This window comes from Macaca thibetana, chromosome 2 (assembly GCF_024542745.1).
Source record: "Macaca thibetana thibetana isolate TM-01 chromosome 2, ASM2454274v1, whole genome shotgun sequence".
Lineage (NCBI taxonomy): Eukaryota > Metazoa > Chordata > Mammalia > Primates > Cercopithecidae > Macaca > Macaca thibetana.
The window spans coordinates 2,913,455-2,929,999 of NC_065579.1; the positions used below are offsets into that span (position 1 = coordinate 2,913,455).

General features: G+C 42.0%; 1 protein-coding gene across 7 annotated transcripts in view; it reads left to right on the forward strand.

Moving 5' to 3' along the window:
• Positions 1 to 717: 717 nt before the first annotated feature.
• The window catches only part of ACAP2 (ArfGAP with coiled-coil, ankyrin repeat and PH domains 2), a 179,449-nt gene continuing 163,621 nt past the window's right edge, over positions 718 to 16,545 (forward strand). For 5 of the 7 annotated variants that reach the window (XR_007723273.1, XM_050779140.1, XM_050779143.1 and 2 more), the window contains exon 1: positions 718 to 1,051. Coding sequence is in view for 5 of the 7 variants with exons in the window: in XM_050779140.1 (XP_050635097.1) it covers positions 999 to 1,051 (53 nt within the window). In the remaining 2 variants the exon portion in view is untranslated. Of the gene's footprint in view, positions 1,052 to 1,660; positions 1,959 to 16,545 lie in introns of those variants that run through there. The other 2 variants (XM_050779149.1, XM_050779142.1) reach the window with 2 other exon arrangements.

The window sequence follows — 16,545 nt, forward strand, 5'->3', positions numbered from 1 at the left end:
AACCCCACCATTGCAGAACAGGTGAAAACCACCGGGAGTAGTGTCAGTCAGCCGGAGTGCTTTCTGCAGTTTTGAGAGGAGTTCCTCCACACGAAGCACCCTACCTCCCATACCCGCCTAAATCTATGTCCAACCCAAACGGCAGCTCCTTCAGGAAGTGGTCTGTGGCTATATGAGAAGATGCACATGGGAGCAATTTTCAAATTATGAAGGGATGGAACCAATACGTGAAAGATGGGATTTTATCACTAAAGTTATCCTCGCTCCTCTCCTGGCCTCAGTTTCTCTAAACTGAAAGGAAGAGGTGGCTTAGCCTATCTCTTCCTTTTATAATTTCTGCCTCTAACCTCTTCAGATTTCTGCCAATCTGCTTTGAAAAGCAAATTTCCTTCCTCAGACCTGCAGGAGGCGGCTCCTCCGGGCTGGCAGCTCAGCAGGGCGGGGCTCGGGGAGCAGGAGAAGAGGCGGGGGCTCGGAGGGAAGCGCGGCCGCAGCCACGTGACTTCCTTCCCAAGGAGCCTCAGCTGCCGGCCTCCCAGCAACCGGTGCGTCCCGCCTAGCGACGCCTGCGTATCCCGGTTGGCCCTCGGGGGCGGCGGTGGCAAGGCGGTGCCCACGGTCGCGCTGCTCATTGGCTCGCACTGCCGTCGATCAGACCCGTTGCCCGGGCGCCCGCAGGCGGTGCTGTCGGATGCCCCGCCCCTTGGCCGCCAGGTTCGTGGCTGGCTGGCCGCTGCTGTCACTCCCCGGCCGTTTCCCTGCGGCCAGCGCTCTACTTGGGGCGGGAGGAAGAGGGGCCGGACTGGGGCCTGACGAGCCGTCGCCGTCTTCGCGGCTGCTATGACCAGCGGGCTAGGCGCCCTCCGCAGCTCCGCGCAACGCTAGTCGCGGCCGTGCGCCCGCCGTAGCCGTCTGCGTCCCCAGCGCGGCCGCTCCCGCGGCCCCCTCGGCTCTGCCAGCGCCGCCTGCGAGGCGAGGCGAGGCAACGCGGAGGCAGGATGAAGATGACGGTGGATTTCGAGGAGTGTCTGAAGGACTCGCCCCGCTTCAGGTAACCGGCACGGCCGCCCGGCGTCACCGCGGAGCTGCCTTCCCGGCGCTGGGGGCGTGAAAGCCGGGCCCGCGCACCGGGAGGAGGCCCCGCCGTCCGCGCCTTCCGACGGGGCGAGCGGCCGTTGCCGCCGCTTCCAGCCTGCGAGGGCACTGCAGTCCCCACCGAGCCTTCCCGAGGGGCGAGGAAGTGGCGGGGACGGGGACGGGGACGTCGCCTCCTCATTTCTTTCCTCGCCCTCTGCTGGGCCGGAGCGCCCCGAAGGCCGGCGCACCCGCTCCCGCTGGGGCAAATGGGGTGCAGCCGCGCTCCCGAAGTCTCGTCCCCTTCTCGGGCGCTCGCTCTCGCCCCCTTCCTCCTCTGGCTGCTCTTCCTTCCCCCTTCCTTCCGCCCCTTCTTGGTTTCCACCCCCTCCCCACCCCCTCTTTGAGGGAGCTTTCAGGGCATCCTCTTGCAGTTCACTTAGTTCCTCTTTGCGCTTTTCTGCCCCGCTTCCCCGGGGAGGAGGGGCGAACTGGGACGCCGGCTTCTGCTTCGCGGTGCCCCCGGCCAGAGCGACTCTCCGGAGGGCGCCGGCGGTGGGTGCGTGGGGGAATCGCGGGGGGAAGCGCTGTGACCAACCGCGGTCCATGGACCCTAGTTGGTGACTACCTGCTTTTCTTTCCACTTAAGCTCGTTGAAGGGGGCGCAGCTGTCGAGGGGTACTGGGCTGAGGGCGGAGGACTAGGAGAAAAGTGCATTTCTGTTTTGAGAACGGAAGTAGGAGGGCCGTGAAGATTGCCTGTGTGTTCCTCTTCCAGCAGCCTCTGCCTTGGAGGGCCCGGATCACAGTCGGATGCTCCCAGTGGATCTGTCACAGAGCTGACAGGGGGGCACTACGACTCACATGGGCTGCCCTTCTTTCCATGTGAGTGGCCGTCCAGGACACAGGTTCTTTCTGTTTTGAGTATGGTAGGAAACTCTCAGTTGTTTTGGACAATGGAGTTTTTCTAGGTTGCATTTTACAGGGCTGGCCATAGTCCTTACACATATAAGGCCTTAACACTTCCGTTAGATAGTGACATTTCTTGAAAGCTTCCTCTGAACATTGGCGTGTGTGTGCCCGCTGATGTCTGGGCCAAACCTGGATTGTAAATTGCATCTTCTGCCTGGGAACTAACTGTTCTCATCCTTAACACTGTTAATTGAATTTCTTATTCTCCTTTCAGTGAAAAGCAAGGAAAAGAATTGTAAAACTAAGGCACTGCTACTTAGAGAAGATTTAAGAACGCTTTTTGCCTTTGCCCTTTGATGATTTTGGGGTGTTAATTTTATTGGAGCTTAGGGCTGTTGCTTATTTAACAAAACCCACTTCCTTTGATAGCTGTTGTTGCGATTCGTTTTTGAAACTTTGATGTTCTGCATAATTGAAGGACTCAAGAGACACAAATAGATTGCCTAGGACAGGCGTGCAGGTTGATTTCCAGAACAGTGTGGCAAGTGGAGTAATTTTTAAAGTGCACCTTAGAAAGCTTTTTGTGAAATTTTGTTACTATGACTCAGCTATTTATTTTTAAGTGAAATAATCACAGCATTTTTCTCTTAGAAGGTGTAGCTCTGAGCTCCCTTTGTTTCACATTAATTTTTTTTTTTTAAGTTGAGAGAAGTGATTTGGAAATACTTCTAGCTACTGGGGTTGGTCACAAACCATGTGATGTCTTTGTTTTTGAAATAAAGGAATCATTGAATATAAAATGAGACGGCAAGATACTGATTAAAGTTGTAGGGAATATTATAGTGAACTTTTATTAAGCTCGATTGTAACATAAATTCTATGTTAATTAAAATATTAGAGGTTTTCAAGAGTTGTTTCCCATATTCCAATTATTGTTAGCTGCAAATTGGGAAGAGATATCAAAATTTCAGTAAATTCAACATCTTATATACATTTTAGGGACAAATTAGATTTGCAGTAGAGGGAAGACTGCCAAGAAATAGAAGTTTCATTATTCATATTCTTAATTTTTTATGGTTTTTTTCCATAATCCTGTTACTATGAGGATTTGTGTAGCATTTGAAAAGAATATTTCAGAAGTCTTCATTCACATGTTGTGTGTATAAGAAGAGCTTTACTTTTGAGAGTATTGTGTCTGTTGAGTGATAGTGAAACTTGTATCAAAATAAAGAAACTTGTGAGGCCTGGGCTTGTTTTTTGATAGTAAGGCAGCTGCACTTGTCTCCTGATCTATTGTGCTGTCTTTAAACTAATACCTATTTTTTATTCATAAATGAATCTTATGGCTTTTAAGTCTAGTGTGTGCACATAACTGCCTTGGTGCTGTAGAATTAATGCAAAAGGCGCATCTTGCTGATGAAAATTTCACCACTGTTGGAGCTTTAAGGAGATCGAGACCAACCTGGTGAACGTGGTGAAACCCCGTCTCTACTAAAAAATACAAAAAATTAGCCGGGCGAGGTGGCGGGCGCCTGTACTCCCAGCTACTCGGGAGGCTGAGGCAGGAGAATGGCGTGAACCCGGGAGGTGGAGCTTGCAGTGAGCTGAGATCCGGCCACTGCAACTCCAGCCCGGGAGACAGAGAGAGACTCCGTCTCAAAAAAAAAAAAAAAAAAAAAAAAATACATTTTCCTGTTAAATCAATGAGGAGAATACAAGGGGACTGGTTGAAACAGGGAGAAGGATGTTGCAGTTGCAACATTGTCTTTTGTAATTTGAATAGTCAATGGTTACTTTTACATCCCAGTGAATATTTTTTTGTTTTGGATTGGAGGGTACATTTCGTTGTGTAATTTTGGGTTCCCTTTTTGGTTTTTTAAATACCAGTTTCAAATCAGCTTAAAGGTCAAAATCTTGTTCATCTAAAATCTAAAAACCTTGTTCATCTAAAAATCTACAGGAATGTAAAGTGCGTAAGTATACTTTTTTTTTGAGTGGAAATTTTGCATTTTGGCCAAAATACGTTGAAGTTTGAATTTGTTTGGGCTCTACATTGTATGTAGTTGCATGTAGTAGGTCTTTAAAACTTTACAAAACCTCCATAAAAATACTGCATTTCTTTTATTTAAACATACTCTTGGACTGAACACTGTGGCTCACATCTGTAATTCCAGCACTTTGGGAGGCCGAGGCCGGCCGATCACTTAAGGTCAGGAGTTTGACACCAGCCTGGCCAACATCGTAAAACCCCATCTCTACTGAAAATACAAATATTAGCTGGGTACAAGTGTGCACCTGTAATCCCAGCTACTTGGGAGAATGAGGCAAGAGAACTGCTTGAACCCGGGAGGCAGAGGCTTCAGTGAGCTGAGGTCGCGCCACTGCACTCCAGCCTGGGCAACAGAGACTCTCTCAAAACAAACAAACAAACAAAAACCCAAAACGTGTTCTGTTTTATTTAGGAAGTGAATATCTGTTTGAAATAAAACGTAAAATAAATAAATTGAATAAATAAAAATCTTTCTGAATTATGTGAGATTTTTGTCCTGAGCAATGTTCAAGTATAAAAACATTATGGCTGGTACAGTGGTTCATGCCTGTAATCGCAGCAGTTTGGGAGGCTTGAGACAAGAGGATCGCTTGAGGCCAGGAGTTTGAGACCAACCTGGGCAACAAAGTGAGACCCCGTCTCTACAAAAATAAAACAATTAGTTGGACATGGTGGTGTGCACCTGTGATTCCAGCTACACAGGAAGCTGAGGCAGAAGAATTTGTTGAGGCAGGAGGTCAAGGCTGCAGTGAGCTATGTTCACACCTCTGCACTCCAGCCTCGGTGACAGAGCTGGACTCTCTCTCTCTCTCTCTCAAAAAAAAAAAAAAAAAGAAAAGAAAAGAAAAAAAATTGGCCTTAGCCTTAGTATGCTTTAGTTTTTATCTGATAATTTATTTTTATCGTTTAACAGTGTCTATCATATACCATCCTGAAGGTTTTTCATTTCTAGATTCTATTTCAGATATGATTCTTGTTCAGTAACTTAGAATAACTTTTTTTTTTTTTTTTGAAGAAAAGGTGTTTGTGGGTGAATTTTGTTTGACAGAGTGAGTCTTACTTTGTTATCCAGGCTGGTCTCCAACTCCTGGACTCAGGTTCCCCTGCCTCAGCCTCCTGAGTAGCTGGGATTACAGGTATGAGTCACCATGCCCAGCCAGGTGAAAGGTTTTAATGGGTGAAAGACATTGGAATAAAATGTGACTACTAAATACACCTCAGTTATGTGTTGCTATTAAGTCTGGATTGGTGCCAATCCTGTCTCCTTCCTTTGCCTTCCATCTTTAGAATAAACTTTTAGCAACTGGCAGTTAATACAGTGGGCAAGGGCTAAGGGGAAATGTGTGTGTGTGTTTTTTAATCTCAGAAGCAATAGAATGGAATTATAAAGTAATTTTATTGTGAACCAAAATACAGAAATCCTGACTGGGTGTGGTGGCTTACACCTGTAATCCTAGCACTTTGGGAGGCTGAGGTGGGTGGATCACTTGAGGTCAGGAGTTCGAAACCAGCCTGGCCAACATGGTGAAAAACCATCTCTACTAAAAAATACAAAAAAATTAGTGGAGTGTAGTGGCGGGCACCTGTAATCCCAGCTACTTGGGAGGCTGAGGCAGGAGAATTGCTTGAACCTGGGAGGCGAAGGTTGCATTGAGCCGAGATGGCATCACTGTACTCCAGCCTGGGGGACAGAGTGAGTCTCCATCTCAAAAAAAAAAAAAAAAAAAAAAAAAGTCTTGTAGGTGGGGTGCAATGGCTTACATTTGTAATCCTAGCACTTTGGGAGGCCAAGGTGGAAGGCTCACTTGAGCCCAGGAGTTCGAGACCAGCCTGGGCAACATAGAGACCTTGTCTCTAATTTTAATTTAAAAAAAAAAAGCTTGTAAAGTAGGACTTATCCTCATTTTAAAAATGTGTGTGTGTGTGTTTTGTTTTGTTTTTTTTGAGACGAGTCTCACACTGTCGCCCAGGCTGGAGTGCAGTGGTGTGATCTCTGCTCACTGCAACCTCCACCTGCCGGGTTCAGGCGATTCTCCTGCCTCAGCCTCCCAAGTAGCTGGGATTACAGGTGCCCGCCACCACGCCTGGCTAATTTTTTACTAGAGATGGGGTTTCACCATGTTGGCCAGGCTGGTCTTGAACTCCTGACCTTGTGATCCGCCAGCCTTGGCCTCCCATAGTGCTGGGATTACAGGCGTGAATCACCTCGACCAGCCTAAAAAATGTTTTAAAAAATCCACAACTGGACATTTTGATAGATGAGTTGACTTTTTACTTCTTTTGCTAGTAATTGACTTTCTTAATGGTGGACTTTCACATGGTGGACCTGGAAGGGAATTCACTCGTTTACTTTATATGTTAAGCCAAAGGCTTCAATTTCATTTGTTAGGCTGGGTATAATCTCAACAGTTTGGGAGGCTGAGGAGGGAGGATCACTCAAGGCCAGGAGTTTGAAGTCAACCTAGGCAACAGAGTGAGACCCTGTCTTTACAAAAATTAGAACAGCAACAAAAAGTAGCCAAATATGGTGAATGTGGTGGCCCACACCTGTAGTCCCAGCTACCCAGGAGGTTGAGGCAGTAGGATTGCGATGCCCTGGAGTTTGAGGTTACAGTGAGCTATGATCATGCCACTGTACTCCACTCTGGAAAACAGAGCAAGACCCTGTCTCTTTAAAAAAATTATTTAAGAAATTGTGTCAGTTAAATTTGCATTGTTTATGGTATCTTTTATCATATAGAAATTTAAAAGCTGGCTTTTGTTTATTGCCTAGAAAAGTCTTCCCTATCCCATTATAGTTTTTTGTCATTTTATAGTGATTTTAAGTTTCATATAATGCAGCTGAGTCTTAGTTTTGATTGTAGAAGATAATCTGTTTTCTTCCTAGTGAAAACCACTTGTTGGCCGGGCACGGTGGCTCAAGCCTGTAATCCCAGCACTTTGGGAGGCTGAGGCGGGTGGATCACGAGGTCAGGAGATCGAGACTATCCTGGCTAACATGGTGAAACCCTGTCTCTACTAAAAATACAGAAAACTAGCCGGGCGTGGTGGCGGGCACCTGTAGTCTCAGCTACTTGGGAGGCTGAGGCGGGAGAATGGCGTGAACCCGGGAGGCGGAGCTTGCAGTGAGCCGAGATCACGCCACTGCACTCCAGCCTGGGAGACACAGCGAGACTCCGTCTCAAAAAAAAAAAAAAAAGAAAACCACTTGTTCTAACACCTTTGAAAAAATTCATTCTTCATTAATTTAAAATGAATTGCACACCCCTTTTGTGATGTGTGGGAGAACAAATTTCCCCTTGTTACATGTTTTACAAATTTAGTCTTTACAGTACTTTTTTCTTCAATTTCAGAAGAGGTTATGTCTTTCTATGTATTTTGGCCTTACTTATTTAAAACTTTTATTATGTAAAATTTCAGGGATGATTCAACTATATGGTATTTAGGAAGAGACATACTTTAGATTTAAAGACATAAATAGTTTGAAAGTAGAAGACAAACCATGCAAACAGTGCCCAGAAGAGAGGTGGAGTGGCTGTGCTAATAGCAGAGAAAATAGACTTTAAGACAAAAATTACTACAGACAAGTATAGTAAGAGGGCTGGGCGTGGTGGCTCACTTCTGTAATCCCAGCACTTTGGGAGGCTGAGGTGGGCAGATGGCTTGAGCTCAGGAGTTCGAGACCAGCCTGGGCAACATGATGAAACCCTGTCTCTACCCAAAATACAAAAAAAGTTAGGTGTGCGTGGTGGCACATGTCTGTGGTCCCAGCTACTCAGGAGGCTGAGGTGGGAGGATCACTTGAGCCTGGGAGAGGTGGAGGTTGCAGTGAACTGAGATCGTGCCACTGCACTCCAGCCTGGGTGACAGTGAGACTGTCTCAAAAAAAAAAAAAAAAAAAGAAAAAAGTGTGTGTGTGTGTGTGTGTGTGTGTGTGTATAAATAAAAGGGTCAATCCATAACAAAGACATAATGACTATAAATATATATTCGCTTAGTTGAGCTCCAAAATACACGAAACAAAAACTGACAGCATTGCAGGCAGAAATAGACAATTCAGCAATCATAGTTTGAGATATAAATACTTCCAATAATGAGTGGAACAACTAGGCAGATGATTAATAAGGAAATAGAAAATGTGAACAGCACTATAGACCAAGAAGACTTAATAGTTATCTATAGGACACTTCATACAGCAGCAGCAGAATTCACATTCTTTTTGAGTTTACATGAAGTTTCCTTCAGCATAGACTATGATGTTAGGCCATTAAACAAACCTCAATAAATTTTAAAGTATTGAAATCATACAAAATGTTTTCTGACCACAAGGGGATAAAATTTGAAATCAATAGCAAGGAAATCTGAAAAATTCACAAATATGTAGAAATTAGCAATACACTCCTGAGTAAACAGTGGATCAAAGAAGTCACAAGCAAAATGAAGAAATGCTTTCAGATGAATGAAAACAAAAATAGAACGTGCCAAACTTATGGGGTACAGCTCAAGCACTGCTTACAGAGAAATTTATACCTCCAAACGCCAATATTAAAAAAATGAAAAAAAGAGGCTGGGTGCGATGGCTCATGCCTGTAATCCCAGCACTTTAGGAGGCCGAGGCAGGCGGATCACGAGGTCAGGAGATCGAGACCAGCCTGACCAACATGGTGAAACCCCATCTCTACTAAAAATACAAAAATTATCGGCATGGTGGTGCACACCTCTATTCCCAGCTACTCGGGAGGTTGAGGCGGGAGAATCACTTGAACCGGGGAGGCAGAGGTTGCAGTAAGCAAAGAGTGCGCCACCCACTTCAGCCTGGGCAACAGAGTGAGACTCAGTCTAAAAAAAAAAAAAGAGAGATCTCAAAATAGTAACCTAATCTTTACCCCAACAAACTAGAAAAAGAAGAGTAAGCAAATCTCAAAGCAGCAAAAGGGAAGAAACTAAAAAAGGTAGAGCAGAAATAAGAGAAAACAGAGAAGAGACAAATCGAGAAAAATAATTGAAACCAAAAGTTGGTTCTTTGAAAAGCCTAGCAAAATTGACAAATCCTTAGAGTGACCAAGACAAAAAGAGCAGTGATTCAGATTACTACATTCAGGAGTGAAAGAGGGCACTTCTCTACTCATTTGAAGAAATAAAAAGGATTATGAGGAAATACTACAGATAATTGTATGACAGTAACTTAGAAGAAATGAATATATTTCAAGAAAGACACAAACTGCTGAAACCGACTCAAGAAATAGAAGATCTGAACAGAACTATAAAAAATAGAGATTGAATTGATATTCAGAAAGTTTCCCAAAAAGAGAAGTCCAAGCCAAGATGACTTCACTGGTGAGTTCTACCAAGTGTTTAAAGATGCACTAATGACATTCCTTCACACTCCTTTAAGAAATAGAAGAGGAGACATCACTTTCCAAGGCATCCACCTTCCTCATCATTAGTGCATTGTTACCCTGCTACCAAAGCCAGGTGATATATCACAAAAAACCCTACCGACCAGCTGGGCACAGTGGCTTATGCCTGTATTCCCAGCACTTCGGGAGGCCGCGAGGATTGCCTGAGCCCAGGGGTTCAGTCTGGGCAACATAATAGGGAGACCTTGTCTCTACCAAAATAATAATAACAATAATAAATAAATAAATAATAAAATTAGCTGAGTGTGATAGCATGTGCCCGTGATCCCAGCTACTTGAGAGGCTGAGATGGGAGGTTTGCTTGAGCCCAGAATGTCAAGGCTACAGTGAGCTATATTTGCACCACCGCACTACAGCCTGGGTGACAGAGCAAGATCCTGTCTCAAAAAAGAAACAAACAAAACCAGGCCAAGCGTGGCGGCTCATGCCTGTAATGCCAGTACTTTGGGAGGCCATGGTGGGAGGATTGCTTGCATCCAGGAGTTCAAGACCAGTCTGGGCAACATAGTGAGACCTTGTTTCTATAAAAAAATTAAAAATTAATTGTGTGTGATGGTGCATGCCTATAGTCCCAGCTCCTCAGGAGGCTGAGGACCACTTGAGCCTGGGTAGTTGAGGCTGTGGTGAGCTGTGATCGTGCCACTACACTCAGCCTGTGTGACAGAGTGAGACCTCATCTCAAAACAAAAATGAAACAAATCCACCAAAAACAAAGCAAACAAACAAACCCTATAGACCAGTATTCCTTACGAATGCAGATATAAAAATCTTTGACAAAAGTACTAGCAAACTGAATATAGCACCATATAAAAAGGATTGTATACCATGACCAAGTCATATTTATCCCAGGCATGCAAAGTTGATTTAATATACAAAAAATCAATTAATGTAATATACTATAATAATAGGGTAAAGATTTAAAACAACACAGTCATCTCAATAGATGCAGAAAAAGCATTTGACAAAATCCACTCTCATGATAAAACTATTCAAAAAACGAAGAATAGAAAATTTCCTAACTTGATCCTAATTTGATAACGGCCATCTTTAAAACACCCTCAGCTAACATCATATTTAGTGGTGAAAGACTAAAAAGCTTTCCCCTAACATAAGGAGCAAGAAGCCTGTCACCCCTTCTGTTCAACAATGTTGGAGAGGATAGAGCCAGAGCAGTTAGGCTGGAAAGACAAATTAAAGGCATCCATATAGGAAAAGAAATAGTAAAACTATATTTTTAGATAATATGTCTTATACAATCAGCCTTTGTATCTATGGGTTCCACTTTTGTGAGTCAGTCAATCATGGATTGAAAATATTTTGGGAAAAAACAATAAGAAATAACTATAACAAAGTACAAATAAAAAATCATATAACAGTTATTTACATATAACATTTACATTGCATTAGGTATTAGAAATAATCTAGAGACGATTTAAAGTATGTAAGACCATATATGAAGGTTATTTGCAAATACAATGCCATTTTATACACAGACTTGAGCATCTGTGGATTTTGGTGTTAGTGGGTAGTGCAGGGGGTGGGCAGGGGGAGTCCTGGAACCAATGTCCTTTGGATACCAAGGGATGAAGGTATATAGAAAATGCTAAGGAATCCACAAGGATCAGTTATAACTAGTAAGTTCATCTAGGATGTAGTGTAGAAGGTCAATGTACAAAAACTATTTGTATTTCTGTATACTAGCAAAGAAAACCAATCTGTCTACAGTGGCATCAAAAAGAGGAAAGTACTTAGAAGACAGTACACTGAAAACACCAGCGAAAGACCTTAAAGACCTGAGTAAATGGAAATACATCCCATGTTCATGGATCAGAAGGCTGAATATTGTTAAGATGGCAATACTCCCCAAATTGATATTCAAACTAACCACAATCTATTAAAATTCCAACTGGTTTCTTTGAAGAAATTGTCAAGCCGATCCTAAAATTCATGTGGAAGTATAAGTAACCCAGAACAGCCAAAACAATCTTGAAAAAGAACAAAGTTGGAGGATTCAGTTTCCAATTTCAAAAGTTACTACAAAGTGATTGTAATGAAGACCGTGTGGTACTGGCATAAGGATAGACATATAGGTCAGTGAAATAGAATTGAGAGTCTAGAAACAAATCCTTACATTTATGGTGAGCCAGCTTTAACAGAGGTACCCAGACAATTCAATGTGTGAAAGAACAGTCTTTTCAACAAATGGTGCAAAGACAACTGAATATCTACACGTAAAAGTATGAAGCTGGAGCCCTATCTTATGCCATAGGCAAAAATTAACTCAAAATGGATCACAGGCCTACATGGAAGACCTAAAACTATAAAGCTCTTAGGAGAAAACATAGAATTAAATCTTTGTGACCTTGAATTAGGCAATGGTTTCTTAGATATGAAATCTGAAGTACAAGCAACCCAAGAAAAGATTGATAAATTGGATTTCATTAAATTAAAAACTTCCATGCTTCAAAGGACACAGTAAGAACGTTAAAAGTCATGCACAAAGTGGGAGAAAATATTTGCAAATTATACCTGTTAAGGGATTTGTATTAGAGAATATAAAGCTCTGCAACTCGAAGGGCAAATAATCCAATTAAAGAATGGGCAAAGGATTTGAGTAAGTATTTCTTCAAAGAACATGCCCAGATGGTCAATAAGCACATGAAAATATGCTCAATATCATTAACCAGCAATGCATATAAATACAAATGAAACCATGATGAGATACCACTTCATACCCACTAGGATGGCTATACTGGAAAAGACAGATAATAACCAGTGTTGGGAAGAATGTGGAGCTGTTAGAAGCCTTACACATTGCCAGTGGGAATGTAAAATGGTGAGCCACTTTGGAAGAGTTTGGTGGCTCCTAAGATAAGAAGTTAAACATAGAGGCCGGGCGCGGTGGCTCACGCCTGTAATCTCAGCACTTTGGGAGGCCGAGGCGGGTGGATCATGAGGTTAGGAGATCGAGACCATCCTGGCAAACATAGTGAAACCCCATCTCTACAAAAAATACAAAAAAAAAAAAAAAAAAATTAGGCATGGTGACTCGCACCTGTAGTCCCAGCTACTTGGGAGTAGGCTGAGGCAGGAGAATGGCATGAACCCGGGAGGCAGAGCTTGCAGTGAGCCGAGATCGTGCCACTGCACTCCAGCCTGGGTGACAGAGTGAGACTCCGTCTCGGCGGGGAAAAAAAAGGTTAAACATAGAGTTACCATATGAGTTCTAGCCAGCCATTCCACTTCTAGGTGTATACCCAAGAGAAATGAAGGTATATACCCACAAAACTTTGTACAGGAATGTTCATAGGAGCATTATTCACAGCCAAAAAGTGAAACAATCTGTGTCCGTACATGGATAAATAAAATATGGAGTATACAAATGGAATGAAGGTATTCAGCTGTCAAATGGAATGAGGTATGGATGAACCTTGGAAACATTTTACTAAATGAAGTAAGTCAAACACAAAAGCCACATATTATATAATTTTATATGAAATGTCCAGAATAGGCAAATTCGTAGTGTCAAAATAGATTAGTGATTTCTAGGGGTTGGAGGGTGAGGGAAATGCAATTAGTGATTGCTAATGGATATGGGGTTTCTTTTGGGAGTGATGAAGATTTTCTGGAGTTAGATAGTGGTAATGGTTGTAGAACTACTAAATATACTAAAACCCACTAAAGTGTATTTTTAAATGGTGAATTTATGTTGTGAATTAAATCTCAATATAGCTGTTACTGAAAAAGGTTTGAAGCATAGAACATTTATAATCAAATGCATAGGTAGAATAGAAAATACATGTTGAGCCTCCATATTCCTTTCACCCTGACTTAACAGTTATCAATGCATGATGATCTTTAAACCCCACCCCCTTGTTTCCCCATATGTGTGTGTGTGTGTGTGCGCGCATATATATATATTTTTTTTATTTTATTTTTTTTAAGTGAGACATGGTCACACTCTGTCACCCAGTCTGGAGTGCAGTGGTGCAATCTCGGCTCACTGCAAGCTCTGCCTCCCAGGTTCAAACGATTCTCCTGCCTCAGCCTCCCGAGTAGCTGAGATTACAGGCACGCACCACCATGCCCAGCTAATTTTTGTATTTTTAGTACAGACGAGGTTTCGCCATGTTGGCCAGGATGGTCTCGAACTTCTGACCTCAAGTGATCTGCCTACCTCGGTCTCCCAAAGTTCTGGGATTACAGGTGTGAGCCACTGCTCCTGACCTCCCCATATGATTTTTGAAGCAAATCTCAGAGTATAGAATTCCATCAGTATATATGTGTATGTCTCTGAAAATATATACACTTTAAAAAAATTATATAACTACACACCATTATCACATCAGAAAAAAGTGACAATAATTAATAGCATCAAACATCCATCAAATAAGCTTCATAGCTTATGTAGGATTTATTTTGTGTCCTTTATCATGTTAGAAGATTGTGTCCCTTCTTTATCAAGTAAATTCCCTCATTCCCTCCCCTATAATCTGTAGATAAGAAATCCCGGTAGATCATCTTGGCAGAAACAAATCATTAGAGAACATTTGGCAGTCATCCATGGACCGTTTTGGACCTATACTTTTCATACTTGTTCATCTTCCTTTCTAACCTGAATTTGTTGCTGTCCTGGTATTTTGCCCTTAATTTTTTGATTATAGAAAATTTGAAATATATACAAATTAAACAGAATAATATTAGTGACCCCTCATTATCCAGTTTAAGCAAATACCAATGTTGTGTCATTCTTGTTTCATCTATGTTTCTATTATACTTACTCTCTCTTATGCCATAGGCAAAAGTTAACCCAAAATGGATCATAGTTCTAAATGGAAGACCTAAAACTATAAAGCTCTTAGGAGAAAACATAAGATTAAATCTTTGTGACCTTGAATTAGGCAATGGTTTCTTAGATATGAAACCTAAAGTACAAGCACCCAAAGAAAAGAAATTAAAAAGTATTAATTTGTATTCAGAGTTTTTTTCATGATAAAAACTTGCATACATTGAAATGCACAATTGTACACTACCCATCACCGGCACCTCTGTCACAATACAGCCTGTTTTCCATCTTCCCGGAATGCTTCCCCCACCTCCCAAAGACAACCACTGTTCTGCTTTTTTTAAACTTTAGATTCATTTTGCCTGTTGTTAAACATTATAAATAGATTCTTACCGTTTATATGTCAATTATTATTCTCAGCAGTTTGGTACTTTTGCTTAGCATTTTGACTATGAGATTCATCCATGTTTTTCTGTGTGTCACTAGTTCATTTTTTTTTTGAGATGGAGTGTTGCTCTTTCACCCAGGCTGGAGTGCAGTGGTGCGATCTCGGCTCACTGCCTCCTGGGTTCAAGCTATTCTCTTGCCTCAGCCTTCTGGATAGCTGGGATTACAGGCATACCCCACCACACCCAACTAATTTTTGTATTTTTAGTGGAGATGGGGTTTTATCATGTTGGCCAGGCTGGTCTCGAGCTCCTGACCTCAAGTGATTCACCCACCTCAGCCTCCCAAAGTGCTGGGATTACAGTTGTGAGCCACTGCACCTGGCCAGTGTCACTAGTTCTTTCTTACTGCTATGTAGTATTTCTTTGTGAATGTACCATAATGTATTCATTCTCCTGATGATGGATAAATTGCTTCCATTGTTTGACCGTTGTGAATAAAGTTGTTACGAACATTCTTATACAACTTTTCTTATGGCAGGTTTTCATTTCTCTTAAGATAAATACCTAGGAGTTGAATTGCTGTGTCAAGGGATAAATGTGTTTATAAGAAATTGCAAAGCATTATTCCAAAGTGATTATACTGTTTATAAATCTGCCAACAATGTTTGATGGTTCCTGTTCCTCCACATTCTTGCTAGCATTTGGTAATATCACTTTTAGATATTACCCATTGTGTGAGTGTATAATGTATTCTTGTGTGTGTGTGTGTTTAATTGCAGTTATATGTTACTTAATGACCAGGATACCTTCTGAGAAATGCATCATGATTTTGTCGTGTAAACATCATAGGGTATATTTATACAACTTAGATGATATAGCCTACTACACATCTAGGGTATATGGTATAGCCTCTGGGTCCTAGGATACAAACCTGTATGGCATGTTATTGTACTGAATAGTGTAGGCAATTTTAGCACAGTGGTATTTGTGTATCTAAACATACCTAAACATAGAAAAAGTACAGTAAAAATATATAATTCCATGGGACCACTGTTGTATTTGTTGTCTGTTGTTGATTGGAATATAATTATGACTGTGTGTGTGTATACATACACACACACGTATATATACACACACGTATATACGTGTATATATACACACACGTATATATACCTATATGACTGTATATATACGTATATATAATTATGACTATATACATATATGTATACATGTATGTGTATATATACAGTCATATTCCAGTCAACAACAGATTGCATCATATATTCTGTTAAGTTGTTATGATGTAATACTACTTAGTCCTGTTTTGGACATGTTGATACCCTGCTTTTCTGGATTATTGGTAATTTAATAATTTTATATTACTTTCCTGGAGTTTAGACTAATCTTTTAGACATGTGTGTGTATATATATATATGCATCTCTGTGTGTATATATACATACAGACGCACATAAAATTGAATGCATTGTTTTTTCTTTTTTTTGAGATGGGGTCTCACTCTGTCACCCAAGTTGGAGTGTAATGGTGTTATCTTGTCTCACTGCAACCTCCACCTCCCAGGCTCAAGTGATCCTTCCACCTCATTCTCCTGAGTATCAGGGAACACAGGTGCACACCACTATGTCTGGCTAACTTCTTGTATTTTTGGGAGAGATGAGGTTTTGCCATGTTGCCCAGGCTGGTCTCGAACTCCTGAGCTCAGGCTATCCACCTACCTCAGCCTCTCAAAGTGCTAGGATTACAGGAGTGAGACACTGCGTCCGGCCTAGATATGTTTAAATAACACAAATACCATTGTGTTACAATTGCCTACAGTATTCAGTAAAGTAACATACTGTACAGGTTTGTATTCTAGGAACCATATAGGCTATACCTTGTACCCTAGGTGTGTAATAG